Below are 18996 nucleotides of genomic sequence, written 5' to 3'. Positions count from 1 at the left end.
AAGGTGTTGTTTTCTTCAGTATTTTTTTGTGTCTCCTTTAGCAAGTCATTGACTTGTTTTTCGTGGTTCTCTCAGCTCACTCTCATTTCTCTTCCCAATTTTTCCTCTACTTCTCTAACTTGCTTTTCCAAATCCTTTTTGAGCTCTTCCATGGCCTGAGGCCAATTCATGTTTTTCTTAGAGGCTTTTGATGTAGGCTCTTTGACTTTGTTGGCTTCTTCTGGCTGTATGTTTTGGTCTTCTTTGTTATCAAAAAAAAGATTCTGAAGTCTGAGTCTGAATCTGAGTCTGTTTTTGCTACCTGGCCATGTTCCCAGCCAACTACTTGACCCTTGAGTTTTTTGTTGGGTATGATTTTTTGTACAATAGAAAGTACTTTGCCCCAAGATTGAGGGGCTGCACTGTTGTTTTCAGAGCTATTTCTACACAGCAAGCTCTGCCACACCAGTGCTCCTCCTCCCCCAAGAATCGCCAACCTGGACTGGACTCAGATCTAAGCAGGCTCTGCACTCCTGCTTGGATCTGCCACTTAACTCCTCCCACCAGGTGGGCCTGGGGCCAGAAGCAACTGCAGCTGGGGTTCTGTAGCTGCACCTTCTCTGCTGCCCCAGGGACGGTGGCTGAACCATGAACTCCTTTTGCTCTGTCTCCCACAGTTTTTCCCACTAACCTTCTCTGTTGTCTTTGGTGTTTGTGGGTTGGGAAGTCTGGTAACTGCCACAGCTCACTGATTCAGGGCACTTAGGGCCTGTTCCACCCAGCTCTTGGTCTGGTTGGTCCGGGCACAGCCCACACTGGGCTCTGCTCCACTCTGCTCCCAGCTCCGTGCAACAGACCTTACCCAGCAACCATCTAGGCTATATTGGACTGGAGTCCTGCTTCCCTCTGCTATTCCGTGGGTTCTGCAGTTCTAGAATTTGTTCAGAGCCATTTATTATTAGTGTTTAGAGGGTCCTGAGGGAGAGCCCTAGGCAAGTCCCTGCTTTCCAGCCACCATCTTGGCTCCACCTTCCATGTTTTTGCTCATCATTCATTATAGCACAATAGTATTCCATTAAAACTATATACCACAACTTATTCAGTTATTCCCCAATTGAGAAACATCACCTCAACTTCTAACTCTTTGCCACCCCAGAAAGAGCTGCTATAAATATTTTTAAACATGTAGGTCCTTTTCCCTTTTTTGTGATCTCTTTGGGATACCGACCAGGTAGTGGAATTGTTGGATCAAAGGGTATGCACAGTTTGATTGCCCTTTGTGCATAGTTCCAAATTACTCTCCAGAATAGTTGAATCATTTCACAACTCCACCAACAGTGCATTAGTGTCCTAATTTTCCCTTATCTTCTCCAACACTTATCATTTTCCTCACAGTTGTTTTAATTTGCATTTCTCTATTCAATAGTGATTTATAGCATTTCTTCTTATGACTTTGATTTCTTCATCTGAAAACTGTGGAAAGGTACTTTCTATATCTCCTATTGAAATGGTGTGCTACCTACAACAATGGACCCTATGTCAAGAATACTGAAAACACGAGCCCAAGATGGCACAAAATATAATCATACCCTAAGGATTTGTGATATTTTTCTGACCCTTCCTGACCATTTAGGGTATATAAGACTAGCACCTCTGGTGTGACGGCTTGCTGAGCCCTTTTCAGGGCTTCTTAACCACCTTTGGTATCTACCTGGCACCCAACTCTCAGCTGTGAAGACTGTGACTCCAAGAAGCTATAGCATGTACAGTGGCTACACACCAGTAAACCATCTCATCAGACAGGCTAAACCAGGTTGAGGGTAACTGATGGACCACAAACTTTTCAGTGAGTTAGGGGGGTATCTATGACAAGCATGTGATGATTTCCCCCAGCAGAATGAATGGATGAGAACAATTTGTTCCAACAGCTATGAAGGTGGCTGAAGCAGGTGCTGTAGAGTGCTTAGAGTTTGATCAGATGTCGAAGACACCAAGGCTATCTATTGCATCCTGAGCCACCATCAGTCATCTTGACTTTTGTCTTGCCACTGGGCTTTAGTGTCTCTAGAAGAGATACTGAAGCTGACAATGTTGTAAAATTCTACTCCCTTTAAATCCAGTCCATGCCTGAGTTAAGACATCACCTTGTGCTGTCATTGGTCCTCCTTGAAAACAAAGGACAGAAAAACAACAACTACCTTTCCACAGGCTTCATTTTCCCATTGATAGTCCCTGAAGCAGGTAAAATGGCTTAGGGTTCCTTATCAACAGCTCAGGGGGTGACTGAGCAGGATTTAACAGGGTCAGACCTGTGCTTTAGTAATATCAATTTGGTTGGTATGTGGAGACGTAATGGGAAAGGTTGAAATCAGGAAGACCAAGTAGGAGGCTCTGGCAGTAATCTAGGTAAAAGTGGATTGATTAGACCCTATTATAACTTCTAGATATACAAGTATAAAAGTGAAAACATCTTTGTTCTACAAAAGCTAATATTTTGTTAGGGAAAGGGGAGTATGACATTCACAGATGAGTAAATGTGAGATATACGCTAAATACACAATGATCGGAGGAGGATGATGAAGAGAACAGAAAGGCCCCTGGAAGGAAGAGGTACTTGAGCTGAGCCTTGAGAGGAGACAGGGGTTCCAAGAAGTGGAGATATAAAGGACAAGTATTCTAGGTGTGAAGGGCAGCTGAGCAATGACACAGTGACAAAAGATGGCATGCTGTGTGCAGGGAATAGAACAGCCAAGTTTGGCTACAGCATAGAGTGTGCGAGGGGGAATAATGTGTAATCAATCAGAAAAACTTCTTGAGCAGGGAAGGGACATGGACAAATCAAACTCTCGTTTTGGGAGCTGTGTGGAAGATGGATTGGAGACATACACAGTGGATGGGGTTGCCAATTAAGAACTTAGTGCAGTAGTCCAGGAGAGAGAGAATGAGGGCAAACTATGGTAGCAGGGGTATGAGTAATAATAGTTGGTGAGGATCAGTTGGAAAGACTTTAAAGAAGAGATTTAAAGTTTTGCTCTGGGTTTTTTTTTTTTTTAAGAGAAGTCACTTATTAAGTTTTCACATTTCTGCCTCTATCTTTCAGGATTATAAAATAAAAACCTCTACATTCTTTTCTTATTAAATAAATTTATTTCTTTATTTTTAACATTTATTTTTTAAAATTTTAAGTTCTGAATTCTCTCCCTACTTTTTTTCTTGAAAAACAAAAATATAAACAAAAAGTCTTGACAGTGAGTAATGAAAACTTCCCCAGACACAAAATCCAATTTTTTTTAAAAAAAAGCTTTTGGTCTGTCAGCTTGTCTCCAACACAAAATAATCCTTAGTAAACAATGTTTCTAAAGCAAGCATGTCCTCCTCCCTCCCACTACTTACCCACCCCTCAACCTTAAAAAATAACTAAGAGGTGTGCTTACTTACCACTTGGAATTTTTTCTTTTAAAAAGCTTATACACATAAATCAGTCACCCTCTTTTAAAAAAAAATCTTAAAATGAGGAAACAAAAAAATAGACTTTTTAAAAATTCATTTTCATTTTATTTCTAGTTCTGAATTCTCTCCCTGGCATTTTCCCTTCCCCTCTCCCATTCAGAAAGCAAGAAAACCAAAACCCATTACCAATATGTGTAGTCAAGCTAAACAAATCCCCAAATTAGCCACGTCCATGTTTCAATCTTCACTCCGACTCTTTATCTGGAGGTGGAGAGTAAAAATAAAGCTTTTCTAAAGCTTTCTTTCCCTTCTCCCTCTCACCCAACAATTTCTACAAGCATTTAGCATTTCATGTTCCTATTTTAGCTTTCCTGAAAATGGACTGAAAGCCAACTAGGACAGGAAAGATGACTGTACTGCTCTCAGGGTGTATGATACTGTTGATGCAAGTACTGTTGGTGGTGAAAGACACATGGGCAACAGGTTAGAATTCCCACTTAGCCTATGAGATACAGCAAAATGGCAGCATTCCACCTACCACCAATACATTCAATCACCTCATAAATATTTATTGAGCACCTTCTATGTACAGGGTATTCCTAAAGTCTTGATACATAGGCAAAAATGCATATTTTCAAGAAATGAAATGAATGAAATTTTCAACATTTTATTTAATCAGAATGTTAACAAATAGCATCTTCAATATGATTTCCATCATTTGTGATGCAAAGGTTGATGCACTCTGCAAGATTCATGTGAACTCAATGCAATAACTCCATATTGCTGTCAATTTTAGCACGTTCACTCTCTATTCGTTCAATCAAGTGTGTTGCATCTGTGATTTTCATTGAGTACACCTTCTCCTTTAGCATATCCCAGCAAAAGAAGTCAAGGGGGCTAAGAATATTCCAAACATTTCAAAATATACATTTTTGCCTATGTGTCCAGACTGTAGGGACACCCTGTGTAAGAACACTGTGCCTACTCCTAGGGGAGTTAAAATCAATGAGTATGGTCCATGCCCCCATGGAGTAGTGTTTCTAGATGGGGATAAGAAGAATTAGGTCTTCTGATAACATAATAAAGCATTTATTAAGTGCTTAGTGTTTGCAAAGCACTGTTCTAAGTGCTAGGGATACGAACAGAAAAGTAAGACAGTCCTTGTTCTTAGAGTTTGCATTCTAGTGGAAAGAAAACACAAATAGAGTGCTCCAGCTACAAATCAGATGGGAAAGTCTTCTGGTCTTTTGGTACAGTGGCAAAGTAAATATTAATGTAGCCTCTCTAAAAGCATGTTCCCTGGTAAAATGCCAGTTTCTGATGTTGAGCCATTTGACTATGCCAAGCACTTCGGTGGCAAGAACTTTTTTTGGGTCTTCAGCAGCTGTGCATGTAATACCTGTAAGAGCAGTTATGCAGCTGCATCTCCCCAAGGGTCCCTTCCCAGGACCAAGACTGAAGGCACTGGGCTAGACGCATTGCTGTTCCCAAGGCTCTTGGGCTCAGTGCGCTGAACTGTCTCCATCAGGGTTTGAGGGAAGATAGTGGTCAAGGTGATAGTAGTAGGTTGACTTGCCTGACAAATGCTACCTCCCTTCTCTCTCTCAGGGTGTCTTACTGCTTTGGTTCACCTGGACTGCGTTAGTTGATGGCAGGGATGGCTGTTTCCCCTACCCCATTTTCCATAACAGTTGTTTCCTCAGGTGATAGCTGAGAGGGCTGGAATACCCCATTTTCCATAACAGTTGTTTCCTCAGACGATAGCTGAGAGGGCTGGAATAGAAACAGAAGCTGTAGTCTGGGGAGTGCTGCCACTCCCAGGAGTCTTGTGCCTTTCTGCCTGTTGGTTGCAGTTGGCCATACTGCTGGTAATGAAGAAAGTGGGCCTTCTCCCCACAATTATTTGTCAATTAAACAATAAACATTTATTAAGTGCCCATTATGTGCCAGGCTAGATGGGAAGCAGGTACAATTGTTTAGGGAACACTGCTATTCCCAAGACTCTTGGTCTCAGGATGCTGGGATATCTCCATATCTCCATCAGGGTTTGAGGAGACGTGGTGGTCTAGGTTGTGGTAATGAATATTTTACTTTCCTGACATGTACTGCCTCCTGTCTCTCCCACAAGTTTTCTCTGCTTCAGCTAGACTGGCTGCCCTACCATGTTCTTATTCTTTACTATATGACATTTTTGTCAATTCACCCCTGATATGAGTAGCCCTTTGTCCACTTCTTAGGATCTGGTCAAAGGATCTTGCTTTTCTTCTCCACCAGGAATCTGACCTGACTTTCCGATTGGCCAGCGGTCTCGTTATTTGGCAGCCAATGTGGGAGCACAGACAGCCTGAGGTCTCTGCCTTTACAGCTCTGGTGAAACCTATCCGGAACATCATTACAGGTAACTAATTTAGAGTCCCAATAAGGCAGAGTGAAAATAAGATACTCTGAGGAATCTTTGCTTCTTTGCTTCTTTCTCATGTAAGCATGAGGATATTAGGATGATTTTCTCTTAATGAAGAGGCCCTCAAAAAGGCAGTTCTTTCTGATAGATGACTTTTGCAATCTTATGCAGAATCTATCAATCAATAAAATATTTATTAAGCACACTTAGTAGTGATACAAAGCTTAGCAAATGTGTTTGCAGGAAGAAAGTAATGGTAAATTTTGATCAATAGTGGTCATACATTGTTTTGTCTTATTTTATAACCGGTAAGCTAGCATTTCTCTTTGTGTTTCTTCACAAGTAAAATGAAGCCCTTCCTGATTATTCACCATTTGATTCAAGCCAACAAGTAGCTATTATTTGCAAGGCACTCATGTTAGCCCTTACCCTGAGATGATGGTATGACTGTAGCTTATCTCAAATGCGGGGTGAGCTTTCTAGTGTTAATAGTCTCTTCTTGTTAGAAAACTAAGCTGCTGAATCATTGATAAGACAAAATTCTACAGTAGCAAACAATGGAAATTCTAAAATAAGTTTTAAAAGTGGACATTTGGATGACCTCAGAACATTTGTTCGTGAAAATATCTTTGTTATTTCTTCAGAGATGTTTTTACATAACATGTCATATTCATTTGTTTTACTGTTGAAATGAAATTACATAAGTGCTATCTAAGTCCCTACTTCAACCCTTCTGTGGAATTCTTTTCATCCTTATAGCCAAGAGAAGTTCTCCAATCAACAGTCAGAGCCAGGCCTGTGAGTCACCCAATCAGGGCACAGGACATTCAGAGGTAGGTTTATTATTAAAATTTTGATGATTTTCAACTGAATCCTTCTCTGAAGCCCCTTCCTAGCATCAAAGTGACCGGGATTCCTCCAAGACTATACCAGCAGAACACAAATGGGGAAGGTCCTAACCAAGCTAGAAAGGCTTCAAGTACAAGCTTAGAAACAGCCTAGATTCCCATCATCCAAGGCCTAGTCTACTCAAGTTTAGAAAGGCTTATCATCTCTTCATCTGTAAGCGATTAAGTTTTGATCCATAGAAACTTATGAAGATCACTTGCTAGGGGAAGAAGGTTGAGTTGGTAAGTTGGTAGATCTAGAACTGAAAAGGATTCAAAGCTCCCTGGTTCATTCCCAAATTTTGGCAGAAATTTTGAGAGGAAACATGGTATAATGGTTAGAAGACCTGAGTCCGAATCCTGCCTCAAATACCATTGTCACTTAAAGCCTCTATGCCTCAGTTTCTTCATCTTTAAAATGAAGGTCTTAGACTTGATGGTCTCTAAGTTTCTTTCTGACTCTAAATCTCTGATCCTTTGACTTCAGAGATTATCTTGAGGTCAAGGAGCTTAAGTGATTTGCCTCAATTCATATAGGTAGTAAATGTCAAGTAAGATTTGAACCCAAGTTTTCTGATTCCAGAGCCTTTGGCAGAGGGAACGCTTACACTAAGGACATTATATTTTCTTGAATTATTGAAGTAATGATGATGATGAGAATAAAAGTAATACCGTGAATATCCCTAGAAGTTCTCTTAAAATGCTTCATTATCTTCTTTATCTACTCACTCAATCAGTTTTAATTAAGTACCTGCTATGTACTTAACATTGTGCTAGATGCTGTGAGGGGATACAGAAAAATAGTATAAGGTGGTCTAATCTATCTCCCAGGAGTTTACAGTCTTCTTGGGGACTCAGGATCTAACCAGTATGTACTAGCTATAGCCAACAGGTAAATTAAGATGTTGTCTGAATTTCTATTTATAAAAGGAAAAAATGAGATTAATATATATTTAGGGAGGCATCATGGAGGGAACGAGAAGTGGGTTGGGCCCTGGAGAGTGAGGAGATTTTGTGTAAATGGAATAGAGATGGAAGAATATTTTAGACAAGAGGGAAAAAGTGATCCAGGGACAGTGAAGACAGCCTAAGTAGGGTGGAAGCTATGATTTGGGGAATTGTGAATAGTATGTTTGGATTAGATATAATGGGGCAAAGTTGTAAAAGGCCTTGAAAGCTATTTAAGGAGGATTTGTGGCCGAAAAGGCTACCTGAACTGGAGTCAGACCACTGAACTCCCACATTCTGAGTCCAGAAAAGTCCTGAAGTTCACGTAAGATCAAGTAATGATTTTTTAAAAAAAACTAATGATAAAGTATAGTAGATGATTTCTTCCATCTCTGAACTGTACAAAAATTAGTCAGAATCCAAGAAGCAATAGAAAGGAGGTTCACCACTAAACAAGTCCCCCATAAATGTATGTAGCCTACAAGGCTCTGTGTCTGGAGACAGTGTGGTGGGGGTACCTTAGACATCTCAAATAATGCCATTGGATATTGGTCAATATTGCATGACAGTCCTCAGATGAGGACAGCCCAGACCCAGGGTATCTGAGGTCCCTAACACTCTCCTAAGATGTCAAAGAGGGCCCTGAATATCCACCTCTGACCCTCAAAGATCTGGGAGAAAAATGCAACCCAGGAAGTGATGGTCTGTGCAGGAACCCAAGCAACCCAGGAAGATGAAGTAGGACTGACCACCCATCCAAGAGTACAGCAGGGGGCAGGGCCAGTTCCTGGCACAAAACTCCAATTGAGGAACTAAAGCTGGAGAAATGAATAAATCAAAGAACATACCCATCAATACAAAAATACAGATCACCCAAAATATGGAGTAACTCTGTAACAGCTGCAAGTAGACTCAAAAGCAAGGCTGTGCTGGAACCAGCTCAAACTGGTTTGCAAAAGCAGGTTGTTAAATGTTCAGTAGGAGTGTTTGCATCTTAGAAATTGACAAATGCTATATGTCAGTTTGATTTATTGTTTTGTTGACTGTCTAGACTTAAGAAAGAGATGGAGAAAAGATTAATATAATGCAGAGTTAAATGTTAAAACGTGTTATATGAAAATTGGTGGTAGGGAGGGTTGGGTGAAGAGCTGGTTAAATATTTACCAGGACACTCCCATGAGGTAAAGATGCATTTTCCACAAGGACTAAGAATATCTAGAAGAAATGAAGAAAAGGAATTTTTTAAAACATGAAATAAAAGCTCTGGAAGAAAGAATTAGAAAAGGAATTAATAGCTAAGAAAAGAAACTGGTAAATCTTATCTAAGAAGTAGAATCCCTGAAATTTAGAATAGACCAAACAAAAGAATGGCTCTGTGCAACAGCAAGAAATACTAAAATGAAATCCAAAGATAGAAATAATAGAAGAAAATGGAAGCTATCTTATCTCAAACACAACAGACTTAGAAAACAGGCTAAAGAGAGATAACTTAAGAATTATTGGACTTTGTGAAAGCCATAATTTAAAAAACAACCTAGATGCTATATTACAATAAATAAGAAATGAAAACCATCTTAATCATTTAGAAGAAGGCAAAATGGAGATAGGAAAAAGCCTGGTAGTCACTCCTTCTGAAGGAAGTTCAAAAGGAAAATCCCAGGGATTGTCATGGTCAAAATTCAAAGCTCTCCTATCGAAGGAAAATACCACAAGTATCCTGAAGGAAGCAGTTCTGAATACCAATGAACTAGAGTCAGTAATCATTATTGTCAGTGACTCTTATCTCCAAAGCCCATGAGATTGAACTCTTATGTTGTTGAAATAACCTTATCTGTGAGGAGATTGATGCATGTGCGATTAACCATGATGGTAAAGGTTAAATATCCAACCAGAAAGATGGATTGGGTCTTACCTTTGATGAATGACTCAACAGAGGGAACCTTGTCTTTCAAATTTAATGTGCAGCTCCTGCTTTTGTAAGGATTGCTCCAATGCATCCTGTATCTATTTTCAATGGCTTTTCTTTATATAATTCACCTGATCTTTGTTTGATTAATTGTTTGGGGATTGCTCTTGTCTTCCAAGTACTGTATCATCTTGGCATATACTTGGAAAAGTTCCAACAGAAGACCTTTGGACATTGCATTTATGCCAGAATGTTTTTAAAAATTTTTTTTGTAATGTATTGATCAGATTTGCTGATTTTTCTCTACCTCTTTTTCTTCTTTATTTTAAATAAGCTTGTCTTATAAAGGAAGTTATCTAGGAGGGGGAAGGTGAGGAATACACAGGGGATATTTGTGTAAAATTGTCTAATTGTTTTAAAAAATTGTATAAAATGAGATAGCCACAAGATTTTATTTTAAAAGGATTTTTGTTTAAAAAACATCAAATTAAATCTTATTTTTAAAAAAGGAAAAAAAAAAACCCTGGGACAAGCACAATCACTTGCTGAATATCCAGCCTGTCTTATAATATGCAACAGATGGGTAATCTGAAGAACTGGATGTTCTAAATTTGTACATGTACTGCAATGATCAACTAAGAAAATACTTAGCAAATATAAAGAGTCCGTGTATGTTAAATACTAGATAATGCTAGAAGATAAACATGGAAATAATTAATTTCTGTTGGTTTCTCCAACCCCCAAGGGTCTGCAGGTAGTGGGTGAATCATTCCAGTCAGATTCCATCTCGCCCAGGGCCACCATTTCTGGCTGCCATCGAGGAAATTCCTTTGATGGAAGTGTGTCCTCACAAGCATCCCTAGACAGAGGCCCTGCACATTCTAGGTAAGGAATTTTGATGCTGAAAATTAAATATATATATAAAATATGTATATATTTGTATATATATAAATATACATACACACCCCTATGCATATATATGCATCTGTGTACACATATGTATGCATGTATATATATACATGATACACATGTATGTATATGTAAAAACATGTGTATATAATATTTATATGTAAAATAATATATATGCCACCCAAAATATAAATGGATAGACAGGATATGTATAGTGTGTATGTGTGTGTATACATCACAAACATTGAATATTTTGATACTTCTTTTGGCTCAACTTACAAAAAATTGTGTACTGCATATTTTTTCTTTTCCTAGTAAATAAAATCAGTAATTACATGTGAATTAGCTGACTGAAAAGAGTAAATCCCTCAAAATTTCACAACTCTGCTCCTTAGATTCCATATTTACATATAATAAAATCTCATTTATTTAGGTGAATTGGGAGAAATGTCTGATTTAGTGAAAAGTTCCACTTGAAGAATATTCTTAAAGAAATACAGTTCTATTATTTTCAGTTAAATAAACAGGCTTCACATGAGGCTTAAAAAATGTTGCCTAGTACAATAACTAAAAATGAGTTTATTATACCAATTAGACACAAATAGGTACTTTTAAACTGCTTGAGACTGTTCTTTTATAAAATTTAAATATTTTCTCTATGATCTTGTTTATGAAACTAATTTGCTTAGCTAATATAGTCATTTTCTTCAGTGAACATTTATCAAGCTCCTGTCTGAATTAGTAGATTCTGGAATTAGTATTATTTTATGGTTCAATTTAATTAAACTGATATTAATTACCTTCTATGTACAGAGCCCTTTGCTAGTGTTGGAAAAACAAAGATGAAAAATGACACAGTCCTACTTTCAAATAATTTACAGTCTTTTATGAGAAAGGGCATGTAGACAAATGATAATATAGATTAGAACATGATGACTGAATAGGAGAGGTCAGAGGCATGCCATTGCACCTCAGAGAATCTCCTTGTGCTATATTTCAAAATAACAATGGGCAGAGAACTCCTAATAGTCAATGAATTTGTCCCATGCATCTCTGCCTCACTTAAATCCAATTCACTCTCTAGTGAAGCCATCATCCTGGTGATGCCATTGGTCCTCTTCGAAAATGAAGGATGAATATCGTTCCAGTAATATGTGTACAGTAACTGGAATAATTTTGTGAAGATTAGCATGTCCCCAGTGTGAGGATGACTAGAGCCTTCCTTTCTAAAATTATTGTATGATATATCTACCTTGTCTATATCTCATAGGTATGTAGTGGTTTACATTTTTCTCTACCATTAGAGTGCCTTTCTTGAGGGCAAAGGCTGTTTTTGCTTTTCTTTTTATCCCCAGTGACTGGCTCATGGAAAGAGATGAATATGTGTCTGATGGTTGTTGTGTACAAATGCCCGCATGACAAAATGATAACAGCATAACTAACATTTATATAACACCTACTATGTGCCAAGTATTGTACTAAGCACCTTACAAGTATCATCTAGTTTGATTCTCACAGCAGTCCTGGGAAGTAGGTCCTATTATTATTCATTTCAGAGATGAGAGAACTGAGGCAAAAAAAAAAAAAAGGTTAAGTGATTTGTCCAGGGTCACACAGCTAATAAGTATCTGAGACCAGATTTGAACTCAGGTCTTCCTGACCCCAGGTCTAGCACTCTATCTACTGTGCCATCTCTACCTGTTTGATCTACCAAATGTACTAACTTCTATTTTAATTACTTGGGTGCATATCTTTTCTCTCTATGAGACTGTACATTCCCTGAGGGCAGAGACTGTTTCTATCTCCAGTACCATAATGCCCAACCACATAAATCACACTCTCACAGCTTGGGCAGTTCTTGTCCATATCTTAACATAAATATGTAATAGAGGAGCTACCCACTGAGCCCGAGCCCTTCCTCTGGTTCTTTTACTGGTTCATGAATATGAAAATAGTACTAGGGCTGGCTATATGTCAACCTTTGGTCATGCTCCATGTTTACTTCATCGACTTTTTTGCAATACATCATCAAGACATTCTTCTTGCTACTTCTCCCACTCAAGTCATTTTGGGTGAAGCAAGTGGATCACAATGTGTCCTTCCATTGACCTTTGGGGTTATTTATAAAATTTTTATTTTTTCAAGATGATGGTGTTCCAAGTAGCCATATGGAATCACTAAGACTGAGTATTAAGTACCTGTTGAGGTACTGTGCTAAGTGCTTCACAAATAATATCCCATTTGATCCTTACAACACCCCAGTGAGGTAGGTGCTATCATTAGCACCCATTTTATAGATGAGGGAACTGAAGCAAACAGAGATTGAGTTTGCATTTAAATTTGAACTCAAGTCTTCCTGACCCCGGGCTCTGCACTCTATCCACTGTCCCAACAACAATTGATAACAACAGGCTAGCTGCCTGTTAAACAGATAGGCCATCCAGCAGAGAGCAATTTGGGATCATTGAAAGCATTACACAATTTGCTCAATGCTATCACAGAATCAACTCTAGGAACTGGAAAAGACCTCGGGGCCACCTCATTCAACCTGTACCTGAACAAGAATCTCTGCTGTAGTATACCCTGTAAATTGTCATTCAACTCTCCCTTGAAAACCTCCAATGAGAGGAGAACCCGCTATCTCCTAAGGCTGTGTCAAGTCAATTTTAGATAGCCCAGATTATTAGGAAGCTTTTTCTAACATCAAATCTAAAGTCTTTTTCTCACACCATCCACCAGTTGCTGCTATTTCTTCCCTTTGAAGCTACACAAATAAAGCATCCCCTTTCCCACATGATAATCCTTCAGATACTTGCAGGCAAACTATTAAGTCCCCTCCCCCTCCCCCCAATCTTCTCTCCAGTTGAAACATTTCCCAGTTTCTCCAACCAATTCTAATTTGTGTTATGTCAAGAACCTTGATAATACTTTCCCCATTGTTTCCTCTCAGTGAACCATTTCAGCTGTACTTGGTCCTTTTCTCTTAACTATTTTGCCCCTTATCTTTTTTTTTTAATTTGCCCCTTATCTTATCATCAATCTTGCCTTCCCAAGTTTTAGTCCAGGATTACACTTCCCCATCCACCATCATTGCTTCTATTCATATGCTGCTGAATGAAGCTGGAGAAAATCACAAAGCTATGCTAAATGTATCTACTATAGACTCATATTATAGAATCTCAACTACATCCATTTTCAGCTTCCTAATTTTCCCACTCACGACAGCAGCTCTTCCAAATATTTTCATCTCTCCTCAAGCCTCTCAGCTGAGGGCCTTGCCTTATATTTCACTGGAAAAAAATCTGAGCCATTCACCAAGAATTCTCTCTTCTCTGCCCCTGATCATTTCACATTACCCATATGCCTTCCTTCACTTTCTGCCTTCACTTATTTCTTACATGAAGAGGTGACTTTTCTCCTTGCTAAAGCTAACCCTTCTACATACACAAGTGATACTATTCCATGCTATCTTCTCTAGCAGATTGACATTTATCTTCACTCTGTCCCTGTCTACTGGCTACTTCCCCACTGCCTACAAACATGCCCGTGCCTCCTCCAATCTCAAAAAAAAAAAAACCTTCCTTGATCCATCCATCCCCACTAGCTGTTGTCCCATATCTCCTCCTCTTGTGGCTTAACTCCTAGATAAGACCATCTACAAGCTATGCTTCCACTTGCTTTCCAATCATCATTCAACCTCATGATTTCAACCAAAGTATGAAGGATCATTTCTTTTTTTTCTTTTTTTTTTATTTGCTAACTTATTTATTTTTGGTTTTCAACATTTACCTTTGTAAGTTTTAAATTTTCCCCCACCTCTCTCCCCAAGATATCCTGCAATCCGGTACAGGTTCTACACTTACATTCCTATTAAACATATTTTCACATCAGTCATGTTGTATAGAAGAATTATAATGAATGGAAGAAACCATGAGAAAGAAAAAAAAACAAAAGAAACGAAAAAATGGTATGGCTAGGTCACCTTCCCTAGCATTCTCTTTCATTAATTCCCTTGATATTTTGGACATTTTGTTCTTCCAGATGAATTTTGATATTATTTTTTTCTAACTCTATAAAATAATTTTTGGTAGTTTGATTGGTATGGCATTGAATAAGTAAATTAACTTAGGTAGAATTGTCATTTTTATTGTATTAGTTCGGCCTGACCATGATCAACTGGTGTTTTTCCATTTATTTAGATCTGACTTTATTTGTGTGAAAAGTGTTTTGTAATTGTGTTCATATAGTTCCTGGGTTTTTTTTGGCTGGTAGACTCCCAAATATTTTATAATGTCTACAGTAACTTTAAATGGAATTTCACTTTCTATCTCTTGCTGTTGGGGTTTTTTTTAGAAATATATAGAAATGAAAAAAAAAACCAAAAAAAACAAAAAAAAGAAATATATAGAAATGCAGATTATTTTTGTGGGTTTACTTTATACCCTGCAACTTGGCTAAAGTTGTTTATTTATTCAAGTAGTTTTTTACTTGATTCTCTAAGTATATCATCACATCATTTGCAAAGAATAACTTAGTTTCTTCTTTGACTATTCTAATTCCTTCAATTTCTTTTTCTTCTCTTATTGCTAAAGCTAACATTTTTAGTACCATATTGAGTAATGGGGATGATAATGGACCTCCTTGCTTCACCCCCAATCTTATTAGAAATGCATCTAATTTATTGCATTACACGTAATGCTTGCTGATGGTTTTAGAAAGATGCTACCTATCATTTTAAGGAAAGTTCCATTTATTGCTATGCTCTCTAGTGCTTTTTGTTTTGTTTTTGGCAGGGCAGTTGGGGTTAAGTGACTTGCCCAAGGTCACACAGCTAGCTAGGTGTCTGAGGCCACCTAGCTGCCCCAGTGTTATTTTTTTTAATAGGAATGGGCGTTGTATTTTGTCAAAAGCTTTTTCTGCATCTATTGAGATAATCATATGGTTTCTGTTAGTTTGTTGTTGATTAATCAATTATGCTGATAGTTTTCCTAATATTGAACCAACTCTGCATTTGTTGTATAAATTCTACTGATCAAAGTGTATTATTCTCATAAGTTGCCATAATCTTTTTGCTAATATTTAATTTAAAATTTTTGCATCTATATTCATCAGGGAATTTGATCTATAATTTTCCTTCTCTGTTTTGGCTCTTCATGGTTTAGGTATCAGTAACACATTTGTATCATAAAAAGAAATTGTAGGACTCCTTCTTCACCAATTTTCCTAAATAGTCTATATAGTATTGGAATTAATTGTTCTTTAAATGTTTGATAGAATTCACTTGTAAATCCATCTGGTCCTGGAGATTTTTTCCTAGGGAGTTCAATGATGGCTTGTTCAATTTCTTTTTCTGAGATGGGATTATTTAAGGGATTTATGGGATCCTCTTCTGTTAATCTAGGAAATTTATATCATCATCATCAAATTTATGGGCACAAAATTGGGCAAAATAATTCCTAATTATTGTTTTAATTTCCTTTTCATTTTTGATGCTGGTAATTTGGTTTTCTTATTTTTTTTAATCAAATTAACCAAAGGTTTATCAATTTTATTGGTCTTTTCATAAAACCAGCTCTTAGTTTTATTTATTAGTTCAATAGTTTTCTTAATTTCAATTTTATTAATCTCTCCTTTGGTTTTTAGTATTTCTAATTTGGTATTTAATTGGAGATTTTTAATTTTTTCTTTTTCAATCTTTATCAGTTGCTTGCCTACTTCATTGATCTCCTCTTTGTCTATTTTATTCATGTAAGCATTCAAAGATGTAAAACTTCCCCTAAGAATGGCTTTCACTGCATCCCATAAGTTTTGGTATATTATCCCATTATTGTCATTCTCTTGAATGAAGTTATTGATTATTTCTATGATTTGTTGTTTGACCCACTCATTCTTTAGGATTAGATTATTTAGTTTCCAATTAATTTTTAGTCTATCTTTCCATGGCTCTTTATTACATATAATTCTTATTGCATTTAATATTTCTGCCTTTCTGCACTGGATTGTGAGGTTTTTATGCCCTAGTACATGGTCAATTTTTGTATATATCCCATGTACCTCTGAGAAAAAAGTATATTCCTTTCTATCCCCATTCAATTTCCTCCAGATGTCCACCATATCTACCTTTTCTAAAATTCTGTTCACTGTCTTCACTTCTTTCTTGTTTACTTCTAGGTTAGATTTATCAAGTTCAGTGAGGGGGAGGTTGAAGTCCTCACTAGTTTGGTTTTGCTGTCTATTTCTTCCTGTAACTCCATTAACTTCTCTAAGAATTTGGATGCTATACCACTTGGTACATATATCTTTAGTAATGATATTACTTCATTGTCTCTGGTGCCTTTTAGCAAGATATAGTTTCCTTCCTTATTGCTTTTGATTAGATCTATTTTTGCTTTTGCTTTGTCTGAGATCAGGATTGCTACCCCTCCTTTTTTTTTTACTTCAAATGAAGAACAATATATTCTACTCCAACCTTTTACCTTTACCCTGTGTGTTTCCCCCTGTTTCAAAGGTGTTTCTTGTAAACAGGATATTGCAGGATTATGGTTTTTAATCCGTTCTGCTATCCACTTCCTTTTTATAGGAGAGTTCATTCCATTCACATCCACAGTTATGATTACTATCTGTGTCTTTCTCTCAATCCTATCCCCCCCCCATTTATGCTTTTATTTCTCCCTTCTCACTTATCCTCCTCAAAAGAGTTTTGCTTTTGACCACTGCCTCCCTCAATCTTCCCTCCCTTCTATCAGCCCCCCTCCCTTTTCTTTCCCCTTTCCCCTTTCCCCTCCTACTGCCTGTAAGGCAAGTTAGATTTCTATACCTAACTGAGTATGTTATTCCCTCCTTGTACTGAATCCTATGAGAGTAAAGTTCTAACAATGCTCATCTCTCTCCCTTCTTTCCCTCTACCATAATATTTTTGTGCCTCTTCATGTGATATAATTTACCCTTTTCTACCTCCTCCTTTCCTCTTTTCCCAGTAAAATCCCTTTGCATGCCTTAATTGGGTTTTTTATCATTATATAAATATAATGCTTTTGTACCTCCTTTTCTATTTGGCCAATTTTTTAAAGGAGTTATTTTCTCCAGTTAGGTTTTGTACCTCTTTATCCATTTGGCCAATTTTACCTTTTAAGGAGTTTTCTTTAGTGATTTTTTTTCCATTTTGTCAATTGTATTTTTAAAAGAATTCATCAATTTTTCTTCTACCTCTTTAATTTGACTTTTAAAATCCTTCTTGAGCTCTTCCAAAAATGTTTTCTGGACTTGAGCCAATTCATATTCCCTTTTGAGCTTTTAGATGTGGGTATAGTATCAATGGTGTCCTCTTTTGAATTCATATTTTGATCTTCCCTGACCCCATAATAAGAATCTATGGTCTATACTTTCCTAATTTGCTTTTTGCTCATTGTGATTGCTTTTTCCTGGCTTTTAAAGTAGATCTCTGCTTCTGGGGCACAGGGGGCTCTGTCTCACACTTCTGCTGGGGGCTAGGGGCTTGGTTACTGGCTTTGTGTGCTGTGGCCTCTGGATCTAGCAACTGGAAGATATATAAAGCTGCAGCTTACCTGGTACTGAGCTACAGCTGGCTGGTGTGTGCTGAGGCCAGGCAAAGTCTTCCTGTGTTTCCCTGGGGTCACACTGAAGCTCACAGCCTCTGGAGGTCTCCTACTCCCCTAGGGCTGCACTAGAACATGGGTAAGCTCATCTGCTGGTGGACTTCTGTCTCTGCTGGTGTCTGCCTATTCCCCTGGCTGTGCAAAGGCATGCTTGGGGTCCTGGTATTGGCACTTGATGGCTCCACCGCCCTGGGGCTCAGGATTTCTGCTGGTCTGCTAAGGTGGGGCTTGCTGCTGGCCTCCTGTCCTATAATGGTTCACTTCAGCCACAGCAAGAGGGACTTTTCCTGTTAATCCCCATAGCCTCTCAAGCCAAAAGACTGTCTTCTTTCTCCTGTGTCCACTATTCCAGGGATTTTCCTGGGGCAATATTCTCTGGGTTTTTCAAGGTCAACAAGGGAGGGTGAGGGTAACTTACTATTTACTCTGCCATCTTGGCTCTTGGTCTTTTATAACTTCACTGGCTTCCGCTTGCCTAATTCTAATTTTCAAGGAGTCATTTTCTTCCTCAAGATTCTAGATCTTTTCTAATTGGTTGACTTTCTTTTCATAATATTCTTGTTTTTCTTGGGTTGTCATTTTTTTTTTTTTTAGTTTTTCCTCAATCTCTCTCATTTGATTTTTAAGTCTTTTTTTTTTAAGTTCTTGAATTCTTTTGGGGCAGGTGACCATTTGACATTATACTTTGGGGTAGAAGAGGGTTTCTTTGCCTCAGTATCCTCCTCTGAAGATGAATCCTGGTCTTCTCTATTACCATAATAACTGTCTATGGTCGGATTCTTTCTCCTTTGCCTGTGCATTATTTTTTTGTAATAGTTTAGTTTTTGTAATCACCTCTAGTCCTAGGGTATGAAGGATGGTGCCTCTGGCATCAGATCCTCCTTCATTTCTCCCCTCTGA

The 18996-nt window shown here is 37.9% G+C and overlaps 1 protein-coding gene across 1 annotated transcript in view; it reads left to right on the top strand.

Moving 5' to 3' along the window:
• The window catches only part of UNC80 (unc-80 homolog, NALCN channel complex subunit), a 227958-nt gene that overhangs the window by 11231 nt on the left and 197731 nt on the right, over positions 1–18996 (top strand). Inside the window, exons 5-7 of the mRNA XM_036755726.1 lie at positions 5704–5827; positions 6590–6663; positions 10317–10456. Coding sequence (XP_036611621.1) covers positions 5704–5827; positions 6590–6663; positions 10317–10456 — 338 coding nt within the window. The remainder of the gene's footprint in view (positions 1–5703; positions 5828–6589; positions 6664–10316; positions 10457–18996) is intronic.

Source organism: Trichosurus vulpecula, chromosome 4, assembly GCF_011100635.1.
Source record: "Trichosurus vulpecula isolate mTriVul1 chromosome 4, mTriVul1.pri, whole genome shotgun sequence".
NCBI lineage: Eukaryota > Metazoa > Chordata > Mammalia > Diprotodontia > Phalangeridae > Trichosurus > Trichosurus vulpecula.
Note: the sequence above shows the minus strand (reverse complement) of the source record. Positions and strands in the feature narration are given on the sequence as shown.